At 41.5% G+C, this 12451-nt stretch overlaps 1 protein-coding gene across 1 annotated transcript in view; it reads left to right on the top strand.

Moving 5' to 3' along the window:
• Positions 1–12275, top strand: part of LOC147027061 (cadherin-related family member 1-like) — a 34396-nt gene extending 22121 nt beyond the window's left edge. The window contains exons 11-16 of the mRNA XM_085883599.1: positions 1412–1564; positions 1815–1979; positions 5131–5198; positions 9867–10095; positions 10300–10557; positions 11498–12275. Of these exons, the coding sequence (XP_085739725.1) occupies positions 1412–1564; positions 1815–1979; positions 5131–5198; positions 9867–10095; positions 10300–10557; positions 11498–12106 (1482 nt within the window). The 3' untranslated portion in view covers positions 12107–12275. The remainder of the gene's footprint in view (positions 1–1411; positions 1565–1814; positions 1980–5130; positions 5199–9866; positions 10096–10299; positions 10558–11497) is intronic.
• Positions 12276–12451: the final 176 nt, after the last annotated feature.

Consider the following 12451-nt stretch of genomic DNA (forward strand, 5'->3'; position numbering starts at 1 on the left):
CAGAGTTCATTCAAAGTCTATCTTCTCCGACAGTTTTCATAAGATCCGGCTGGAAATTTTTGACAACATGGCTGAATGTACTGCCCACAGTCGCTCGTGGCCCGATTTTTGATTTTCGAAAAAATAAATTTTTTATGATTTTTCAAAAACTTCAAAGTCCCATTGCTAGGCAACGGTGGTGTCCATAGCAACGGTTCTCATTTGCACACAACTTGGTCATGATATGAACCTACCAACCAAGTTTCATCCAAATCGCCATTGTATTAATGGAGCACTGGACCGAACAGAGGGACAGACAGACAACCAAACATAGATGGAAAAACTGATAATAAGGGAAGAACAAATTTCAAAATTAAAAAAAAAATTTTTTTGACTGGATCGACTACCCAACAGACATACAGAAAGACAGACAGATAGACAAGCCCGGAGGCGGACATGGGTAGTCGCCTGCCCAATAGAACCTGACGTGATGGGCCCGTTCGATGGGGAATGACCTGAGGATTAAGCACAAGAAAATTCATGATTCCAGCTTCAAAGGTTAATGCTGCAGATTGTTTTTTCGTTAAAATGCCTCCACATTTAGAGGTTTTTCGGCCGTTGCTAGGCAACAGAGGGGTCCATAGCAACGGTTCTTTCTCACACATAACTAGGACATACCATGAACCTACCATACCAGTTTCATGTATATCTGACTCATAATCTCTGAGATATTACAGACTTCGTTTTTTTATTGTTTTCGACCAGAGTTCATTCAAAGTCTATCTTCTCCGACAGTTTTCATAGGATCCGGCTGGAAATTTTTGACAATATGGCTGAATGTACTGCCCACAGTCGCTCGTGGCCTGATTTTTGATTTTCGAAAAAATAAATTTTTTTATGATTTTTCAAAAATTTCAAAGTCCCGTTGCTAGGCAACGGTGGTGTCCATAGCAACGGTTCTCATTTGCCCACAACTAGGTCATGGTATGAACCTACCAACCAAGTTTCATCGAAATCGCCATTGTATTAACTGAGCACTGGACCGAACAGAGGGACAGACAGACACAGACAAACATATCGACGGAAATACTGATAATAATAAGGGTAGAACAAATTTCAAAAATTTTTTTTTTTGAAAAAAAATTTTTTTTCGTCGAGATCGACTACCCAACACACAACAAAAACGAATATAGTGGTCACTTATTTTTTTTCGTGAAAATATTTTTTTTTTGACCCTCAGCCCTGCTGTTGGTGTTTCTCCAATTATTTGGGGGTATGGGGTGGGGGGCAAGAAGGATGTTGGCCCATATACGTTATTGTGGGTAGTAGGAGAATGAGGGCAGGGAAGAGGCTAAAAACCTTTGCTACATCTGCCTCCGTAATAAATAGATGGCCCCTTTCTAAGAACGTACGTTTACCCCGGTGTCCTTAGGCAAGCGAGGCAAAGTTCCATCTTCGGATATTGGGATCAGAGGGCACGTTTCAAGTCGTTCCGACAGTCATTCTTAACCAGACCCCGATCTCCATCGTCGTTAGGAATGGCAGCTTCATCGATCATGAACGTTGGCGTGTTATCAAGTTTCAGGTGAGTGACATTGTTTGAAACCTGGTGGGACAGTATTATTGAACACAATGTGTTGAACAACCAAAGTTTTGCGATTTAACCAAGCCTATACACCTCCAAGAAAACTGTGTTATATGTGATAAGTGCATATTATAGTGATTATTGAACTGTACATCCTCTTATGGATAAATATTTGGGGTGAAGAATACTTCAAGACTTCAGTGGTCCAAAAATAAGAACTTTATGCTGTGATTACTTGGCTTGCTTGTAGATACTTGCTGAACAAATGGAAACGGTGGAACTACGCACCTCTGTAGCAGATATTGTCGTGAACATCATCGATATCAATGACAATGTTCCGGTCTTCAGTCGTGATCACTACGTGGCCCGTGTGCGAGAGAACTCACCCGGAAGCTCTTCAATAATCAGCATCCTTGTGAGTTCAATTCCTCGGAATCATGTTTTTATCCATCCCTATGGTATTTCCTGCACTCTCAGGTTAAAAAAGTTTTGTCTGAGAACTCACATTTGGTTTAAAAACTACAAAAGGTTGATGACCAATTGCTTAACCGAATGTAACCCCTTCGGATTTCAGAGGCACAGCAGAGTCAGGCTGTTTAATAGTTCGATGGGAGACTTCATGAAGCACCTGGTGGAGTTTGGCTCAGTGATGGTTCGCAGCGTGCTCACCTCTGACCTATTTGCTCTTGGATTGGAACTCATAAGGAGACTAAAACCTCCAAAAAGAAGAAAACGTCAGTCGTGATGCAATGCCAGATGGTAGCGCTGCACTTCAGAACACACCGGCATTTGGACAGGTGCACAAATCTAGTTGATACATCTTCATTTAGACCGTAAGCGTGGTGTTGGCTTTATCGTTACGGTGGCTGACTTAAGATCCCAGGGTCTTCCATTCAAGCTCCTGTTTGTTCCGTTGAAATAACACCAGGTTGGTTGACTCAGCCTGTCATCCTTCGGAGGTCATCAAAATGAGTACCAGCTTCCCGGTAACAGGGGCACTGCATCAGCGGCATAGCTGCACTTCCAGAAATGATGCCACCAGCAGCCAGAGGCTGCCTAAGAAACAACATTTAGATCATGGATGTTAAATATCCCGTTTTCTCATGGTGGTTAGCATGACCTGTCACCATTTGGTTGAGAATTGAGGTAATTCCTCAAGTCAGAGACAGGTCAGTTGATAAATCAAGGTAATGGAGAATGGATTTGTGTGTGTTGGTTGCCCTTCATATCTGAAGAAGGCCGTTCACATGAAACATGTGAACCACCTGGTCAATTTTCTTTATAGGATGGAAGCTTCTGCCCAGGCAACAGCCACACTCAAAGATAGCAAATAGTGTCATCTGATGTAAAGGAACCTTCAACAAAACCAAACCACATTCTACTGGTCATCAAGGCAGGAATTGGAATTTGTTCAGCGTACCTGCGATAATTCACCTATTCATCGCAAAAGTCATCATGGGATCTTTCATGTCCACCAAGTAATGCCAGCAGACAGGACGCCAGTTTAACATCTATCTGAGGGACGGTACACACATTGATGAATCGCACTGCCTACAAAACACTAGAGTGACAGTTTATAGATCAGCTAAGAATCGAACCCAGACGAGACATTTCAGAGGGGACCTTGTGTACCTCCAGACTATCCTTCCAGCCCTATGGATAAGTCAGAGACATGGTGAACCATTGACTTCCTCCTGTGTCTAAGTATCTTTGTACATTTTCTCTGATAACCTTTAGAATTCTCATGAAGTTGCAAGAAAATTAACGAATAGAATAATCCAGTTATAAAGCAGTTATACGTCTTGTACGACCCAGTCTGTAGTTACGCCTGATCGACCCTGTCTCATGTCCTCTTCGTGCGTCACCACGGGATTTAAATGTAGTTCTGATTTTAATTCCAAATGTTTCCAATTCCAACTGAATCTCTCCACCACTTCTTATACAAATGTCGAGGCTCATGGAGTAACTTAATGACAAAAGGACAGCAAGTTCACAAACTACAAAGGTGGAGGGGTTGTCCTGGAAAATTAAAAAACAAGTAACAATGTCCTGAAGAGGAACAGAGTATAGAAGAGATCATGGATATAAACAGGTGGGTGTGTGAGGAGGTGATAGGCAGTGCGATTTAAAGGATGAAATGAAGAGGACAACAGCTACAGGAAGGTCAGATCAGGTATGGGAGCATGTGCCAGAACAGCGCGTTGCTGCGTCCACTTTCCGCCGGTACTCCAGGGGCCTCCGTCTGGCCTTCGCCCAGGCAGATGCCAGGCCCATCCCCATCTCCTTGAGATGCTGGTCAACCTGCTGCAACCACGGGGCATGTGGTCGGCCCATTGGCCTCCTCCACTCACGAGACTCCCTCGCTGAAATAATCTGGTGAGCAGGATCAGCGTCAGGAAAACGAGCCACATGTCCATATAGCCGCAACTGATGCTCACGGACCATGCAGGTAACAAATCTCATCCGAGTCTCTCTCAGCAACCGCTGGTCGGACACAAAATCCGACCAGCGATAGCCAAGGATTCTCCGAAGAGACCTGGTACCAAAGGAATTAAGTCTCCGTCTCAGATTCTTGGTCATAGTCCAAGTCTCGCATCCATAGAGCAAGACTGGAAGCAGCAAGGACCTGAAGACTCGGACTTTCGTCCTCCCGCACAGGTACCAGTGGCGCCACACCCCATGATCCGGTGAATCCATGACTCCCCAGGCACGACCCAGACGTCTATTGATCTCTGACTCACAGCCAGCAGAGACATGAATATAACTGCCAAGGAAAGTGAATCTCTCCACGACCTCAACATCCTCACCACAAACAGACACAGACAGGACAGCAGCATCCAAGATGTCATTGAAAACCTGGATCTTAGTTTTGACCCAAGAAACCCGTAATCCCAGCGGCTCAGACTCCTCAATCAGCACCTCGAGGGCCCCCAAAAGGATGTCTAAAGTCTCCGCAAAGATGACTGCATCATCTGCGAAATCAAGGTCCGAGATCTTGACATTCCCAAACGATGCTGCGCAGCTTGATCTCTCCGACATCCTCCCTAAAATCCAGTCCATACAAGTGCTGAAAAGTGTGGGGGCCAGTACACACCCCTGACAAACTCCAATAACAACTGGAAATAAGTCAGAGATGGTACCACCACACTTCACAGCACTCTCAGTACCAGAGTAGAGTTCAGACATCAGATCGATCAATTTTGGTGGCACCCCACGAAGACCAACAGACAGGAAGGCGATCGCTCAAAAATAACAAATTAACCCTTTCTTTACTTCTCCATTTGAACACCCGCTCAATTTTTTGTGCTCCAACAGTGTTAATTATTTTTGAACCAAAACACGCTTGTTGTCCGAAACAAAATGGCCCAAAACATTTTGAGGAGGTTCTTTCCTGTCCACGAGAGGGCGATATCGCAACAAACTAGATGTTTGCAGGAAATGTTAGAATTTTTCGTTCATTACTTGATGTAATTTCAAAGTAAGGAAATGAGGGTGAGTGTTGTGCGTGTGTTAAATTAACAATATGCCTTGTTGTTCTTAATGCTGATACCAAGGTTTTCTTTCAGGCCACAGATCCAGATTCCGGCGATTTCGGGAAAATTTCGTACTCACTTTACGGTGAAGACAGCACATCGTGAGTTCAAGCAGAAAAAAACATTTGAATGTTTGTAATCAGCATTTTGAGATCGTTGGAAATTAATTTGAGTGGATATTAAAATTTTAATTTCGAGATTTAGAATCTCACGTCAGGGCGAATTTTAAAGATACGGTATCTTAAAGGTACACTATTTTAGTGTACACTAAAATTTTTTTACCACGATGGTACACTACACTAAAGGTACACGAAGAGTTAGTGAAGCATCTATTTTAAGAACACGTTCAAAAATGAGGAAAACACCAATAGAGCAGCTTCCCAGCAAGTGAGACTCAGCTCTGGCGTTTCGACCACTGAGTGATCTTCATCCGGGACTGTTTTAGGTATTACGTTCCTGGAACTTAGTGTCCTGGACCAAGCTATTGTCTGAAACGTCAATTTCAGCTTGTTAATTATGCTGACATTGAAAGGGGGTAGAAGGAAGCAACATGGCTTGGTTTCTCTGATAATTATAATTAGAGCCACCTTCTCGTGGCCACTTTATGTGGCACTGCCTATTGTGCCCTCGGGCTGCCACATGGCAGAAAGGCCTGTCATGTATTGCAGTATCACCTGGGTCGCATCCCTTTACTGCATGTGTCACCTTTGGGCTTCAAGAGGTTGAACCCATGCTCTCGTTCATCAGCATTCAGTTGCGGTCTTCGTGTGCCAATGCTCCGTACCAACCTGCTTATGGTGTACCAACCTGCTCTTCCCCATGACCTCATCTTCTATAATATCACTGGCTTCTTCTTTTTGATCTCCAACTGCTCGCCAAGACATTACTTTATGCTCGCATGAACAGAAAGGCAGGGCTACCCCTTGCTTGATCATCAGTGTTGTAAACATTACTCCACTCGCCACACCTACATGTCTGGGCGTTTTCTTTATCATCATAGAAATGTCTGGCAGATGGCGTGCAAGAAACAGAAGTCTGCACCCAACTCACTTGTCTAAAGATCCTGTTTACCGCTGTGAGTCAATAGTTACTAGCGAAGGTTGGTGGCTTCTCCAATGTAAGAAAGCCAAACCAACTCTGATTTCTAAACAATGGGTGATGCTCTGGCAGTTATTGCTTCCAGTAAATATCTGATCCTGGACCGGCCAAGGGTGGTATTTATTTCAACAATGACCAACTGCTTTCAGCTTTGGAAACCAAAATCTTTCTTATGAGACCTTTTCATAGGCCGTTGCCAGAGAACGGCGAATGGGACTTGCCGCATCTTGGATATAAACTTTTTGTTCATGAACATTAAGATTGAGGCAAAAGACATGAGACAAGTTTGCAAAATCTTAAAGAGCAAACACAACGCAAATTGTACTGGCGGTATATAAACAAAGCAAACTAGAGCGAAGTCGATGGCGCAAAATAGCAAATCCCCACGCTTCCTGCAAAACCCTCATGCTAACCCTAAAAAGTTCCATCGGAAATTACCCAATATCAAATTTTGAGTGGAAAAAAAAATCTTCTGTTTTGGCCCCAATGACTTCAATTCCCCACACCCCTGGTGCATGAACCAGAGATCAAATCCAAAAAATTGTTTCATATTACATGATTCCCCAAATGTTAATTGCATATACAAAGTTTCATCAAAAAATGATTTATAATGTGCTCGTAATTACATTTGTCGGTATTTGACCTTTTGACCCCACCCAGGGCCAAAGAAGTGAGGCCAACAACGACACTGCTCTCTCACCATATTGCCACGTGGTGATCATAATGACCAAGTTTGGTGAATTTCTGTACAACCATTTATGAGATATAGCAGATAGCATGACAGACAAACATACAAAGCGGATTACAATATCCTCGCCATTAAAGAAGCGTGGGGATAATTAGAAAAGCAAATTATATACTCCATACACAATCAATCAATTATACGATAATTATCGTCACCACCACCAAAGGTGGACGGAGGTTATATTTTCATCCTTTCTGTCTGCCTGTGTTTTCACTTTAATATTCGTTTTCTATTTAATAGTCAATAAAACCACGAAAATAGCAGGGAGAGAAAGGGGTGATGTTGAGCGTTACTAATACGTAACAGATGGTGTTAGCATGTGATGTAATTATTGCACATCATCAGTAAGCTGTTACCCATAAGGCAGTGAAGAACGACAATATATTATAATTACTATATGCAGAATGAGCACGGGTACCCGACATTGTCCGGTGATGTTCTCATCCTGTTGGCATTTTGAAGAAATCAATTTTATGTTTTTTCAATGTTTTGGTGGGTGCTTAAAACACTTCCCTACACCCACGAAGGAATGTGGTGGGGATTATTTCATATTACCTTTCACATAGCTACAAAGGCTTCGGCACTATAGAGCGATGAAAAAAAAAATCCCTCCCCCCCCAAAAAAAAATCGAACTTTTTTTTCAAAATTTTCAACTCCCCCCCGCCTAAAACACTTCCAGGAACTCACTGATGAACCTCTGAAAGGTTGACGAAGATCCGTTCAAGCATCTCTGAGAAAAATGGTCACACACACACGCAGACACACAGACAAATGGCTCTCTTATCGTCCAGATCAAAAACATTTTATTGAGATATCCTGTATGTATATGGCATAGCACCACTCACAGGTACAAGCCACATTAATACACACCAATTCTCAGAGAATTGACCCATCTGTAATTGTGTGGGAATTAACCAATCTGTAAGGACGGGATCTTCGCTCGTACATCAAATTGCTCACAATATGCAACCCTTAGCTTATAAGAGTGGTCAAAACATCAGACATGAACCTTAACTGTTCGAAAGCTATCCTGTTTGCTGGTGCCTTCATTTTTAGCTCGCCTGTTCAAATAACAGAGAGCTATAGCGACACCCCCGGCGTGAGCGTCAGTGTGAGCGTGAAAATGTTAAAGTTTTTGGTGCAAGTTATTTCCTTCCTCATGTTTTTATCTACCACACAATGTTTTTTACTGATTACAATATACAAATACATATATTGCTTTAAAATTATTTGGATCAGACTTCACTGCAATGCTTTATAAAAAAAAAAAATGATTAGACTAGTCTTTTAAAAATGATAAATGTATAAACAGGCGAGCATTGGGTGGCTTTGACACCAACTCTTTGGTTTAATATGGACTTTCCCAACTGCAACCAGTTTTGTGAACTCCGTAAAATAACAACCTTTTATCTTCTCCATGATTTTCTTGAAGCAACACATAACCAGAGAGTCGGTGCAAAGCCACCCAATGCTCACCTGTTTATACATTTATCGTTTTTAAAAGACTTGTCTAATAATATTTTTTATAAAGCATTGCAGTGAAGTCTGATCCAAATAATTTTAAAGCAATATATGTATTTGTATATTGTAATCAGTAAAAAATAGTGTGGTAGATAAAAACATTAGAAAGGAAACTAGAAGGATACAAAAATATAATTAATACAATGCTGAAAATGGAAAGTGACATCTCGAGAGCATATCATATTACAGTGGCAGCATTATTAATGAATAAGTCGAACTACCATGCAGTATCATTTTTATTTTTTTAACTATGATGGCATCACAATAATACAGTACATGTGCAATGGTATTTATCAACATTATGCAATGATACATTATTATTTGTAATTATGATGGCATCACAATTATAACTGTGCATGTGCAATGGTATTTATCAACATTATGCAATAATACATTATTACTTGTAATTATTATGGCATCACAATTATAACAGTACATGTGAAATGGTATTTATAAACATTATGCAATAATACATTATTATTTGTAATTATGATGACATCACAATTATAACAGTGCATGTGCAATGGTATTTATCAACATTATGCAATAATACATTACCTACTTTCCTTGCCATGAGAAATAAATACATCTAAAAGAAAAAGTAATATGCAGTGTTTTGACTTCACAAATATTGAGTCTCTGAAAAAGGTGCACCAACAAAATTTATTTCATTTGCACTTCATTGCATCCCGAGTACACATACTAAATGAATGGCAAGCGTCTAGTATAAACAGGCGAGCATTGGGTGGTTTTGACACCATCTTAAGTTGAAATTAATTTTTTTTTAAATAATTTGTTAATTTCAACTTCACCACACCAATAGTATATCCCAAAGGAACCTCCATGCCAAATATCAGCATCCTAGTACACATATTATATGATAGGCAAGCTTTTAAATAACTTGCACCAAAAAGTTTAACGTTGATGTGCAACAAAAAAGTTAAGTTCAAAACAGGTCAACAATTTTAAACATTTGAAATTATTTTTTAATTTCAACTTCACTACATCAATAATGTACCCCAAAGGAACCTCCATGCCAAATATCAGCATCCGAGTACACATATTAAATAAATGGCAAGCTTCTACATAACTTGCACCAAAAACTTTAACATTTTCACGCTGATGCTGATGCTCACGCCGGGGGTATCGCTATAACTCTGTTCTTCGAACAGGCGAGCTAAAAACTATGGAGTGAGGTCCTTTCCATAAGTATGTTTAAAAAGTAGTTTAATGCAATCAAGCACAGTACCATGATCATGCTTGTATGTAACATTGTTAAACTATTGTGACTTTGTTGGGCTCTAATGCTATATGCGCCATCTCATGCAGTTTAGTGTCCACCTCTATCTATCTGTCTATCTATCTCTCTCTCTCTCTCTCTGGAATTGCGATGTCCATAAACAGCTTCCTCATACACCCAAGCAAAGGAACGCTGTTTACACAGCCGTGGACAAAGTTGGATGCAGAGATCAGTCCCGAATACCACTTCTTTATCCGGGCCATGGACGGTGGAGGCTTGTTCAGCTTTGCCAAAGTCCTAATCATAGCAACCACCATGAAAGACCATCCAACGACCTTCCCAGGCCGTGTACTCCGGAATGTAATGACCAAGGGTGTCCCATTTCACATTGAGGTATTCCATCTGGAAAATCTGACAAAGTACAGTATTGTACATCTATAGTTCCCAGCTTTCTACAAATGCAATCACATATTGCCCATGATTTTATTTGTAAAAATTGAGTGCTTCTGTTATATTATAGATCAAATGCATTAACTAGAATGGCACTTGTATCGTGCTTTTCATTTATGACGTTTTATTTTAACTGCTGTTACCCAGGCAAATGATGAAGAGATGTCATGGCCCAACAATGTGGTACAGCAATCACTTGTCAAGGTCGAGCCTCTCAACGTGTTTGAGCTAAACAACTTCACGGGTCAACTGCACCTGCAGCCTCAGGTGTGCAACCCCAAGACCTTGCAGAACTTTGTTCACAACCAGCGATGCAACTGGACACAGCTGGTACGTGCACATGACTGTGGATTGCTAGCCTTCACCTGCACAATGCTGATCACCTTCAACAAAGTCATCGAAAAGGTGAGATTCCCACATCCTGGAATGCTTGCTCAGTGAATTTGTGTTTGGGGTAAAGTGGAAGAGCGAGCTCATAATTTTGCACTGGAGGTGAAAATCAACTTAATTTCCTTCCCAGTGAAACAGAAACTAATATCCCAGACAGCATTTCAAAAGTCCAAGAACTGATTCCATAAGAGAAAATAGTTTAACAACAATACCAGAATAAGATTCAATCTCATTTTTGAGGAAAGTCATGAAAACCAAAATAGTCTACACAGGTATGTGCTAATTCAGATCATCAGCAGAATAGTACAACCTATGCAAGCTATATGGCTCTTGTGGAGACTTAGCCACACGATAGATCAGTTATCATTACTAATGTCTCATTAAATGTTGTCTCAAGTCCAGATGTTTTGATGGTCAAGTTTCAGATTGTATGTTGCTTCAAATTTCCTGTGCTGTCTTTCAGAAGACCCACATAAACACCTTCGTGATGAGTCTCAAGCAAGAGTCCTGGACTCTGGTGACCATTTTCATGGGAATCGTAGCTGGTCTGGTAGCCTTGATTGCAGCAATTTCTACAGTCTCTTATTGGCGCAGCATCAAGCGCTCCCGTGTTCATGCGGGGGGCTGTCAACGTTTGATTATCAGGACTGTGTGCCGGGGTCCACCCCCTTCCAAAATTCTTCACCAAATGGAGGAGGGTTGTGCCACATACCGATTGCAGTAGTCAAGGGGGTGCAGCATTGTGTTTCTATATCCCAATGCCCCTTGCCCTAACTCATTGTGTATCTTCCCTAACAGACTTACACTTCCTGTAATTGAGAAGCAATGTTGAATGGAGGAGAATAAAATCCCTTTAGCAAACTTCCAAATTTATAGGCACAGCTCAACACGTAGATGCTTATCATGCTTCAAGTTATACCTGGTGTCTGTGTGTGCATGGTACCTTATTTTCCAGACATCTCAAGAAAGGTCTGAAGCAGATTTCATGAAGAACGTTCACAACAACCCAATGCGTACACTAGGCGTCATGGGTGCACTTCCGGTCTTCCTCATTCTCCTTGCAATTTTGATATCCTCGCTAACCTTTTGTCGGAACAAGTGCTCAAAACGCGTTGCGCCAGTTCGCCTCATCATACTCACAAGGCCCAAGGATCGAACACCACGCTACATCCGATGCCTGCAAAGGGTTCTTGGTAAACCACTCAATACACGAAGAGCCTGCAACAGGTTTGAGCATCTGCCATCGCTACCGCACAGGAATAATTCCCGAGTTCCTCTTCCTGACCACGATACCATTCATAACATCTGCGGCCTCCCTGGACCTCCTCCTCAAATATCTCCACCTGCTCCACCACCACTACCTCCAGCACAGCTAACTACAATAACACCCATCTTGCCTAAATGTCAGAATTTCCATGCTGGAGAAATTGAGTACAACATCACTTCAGCTTCAAGGCAGGTTCAAGAGAAGGAAAGATTTGACGGTGCAGACCACAAAACCTCAGCAGTCATTACCGAATTGAAAGAACGCTTCAAGAACCTGAAGCAGAAAGGAAACTTATGAAACATCCATCACCCAAAGACTCACTGCATCATTCCACACGACGGAAAAGCTGAGGAAAGGCATGAATTGAACTGTCATTATATAGTTGTTTACTCTCGACAGGGAGGGGGAGATTTGTTGCTTTTCTTGTTTCTTACTTTCCAACAAATACAATTGCACCCCAATCCTTCATTTCTGAGCCAATTCTTTTCAAAATATGAATGGCAGTGTCCTGGTCTGATACACCCAGATCCATTTTGTACGTTTTCTATTTGGACCCCAGTTCCAATTTTAAGGGGTCTAAGATGAAACAGCAAAATCACGAGTTTTGCTATTCCCTTGCATTTGAGTCGATGGAGATGAGAA

The sequence above is a fragment of the Eptatretus burgeri genome, chromosome 5, assembly GCF_056783735.1.
Source record: "Eptatretus burgeri isolate ZD-2024b chromosome 5, Ebu_testis_v1, whole genome shotgun sequence".
NCBI classification, from domain to species: domain Eukaryota; kingdom Metazoa; phylum Chordata; class Myxini; order Myxiniformes; family Myxinidae; genus Eptatretus; species Eptatretus burgeri.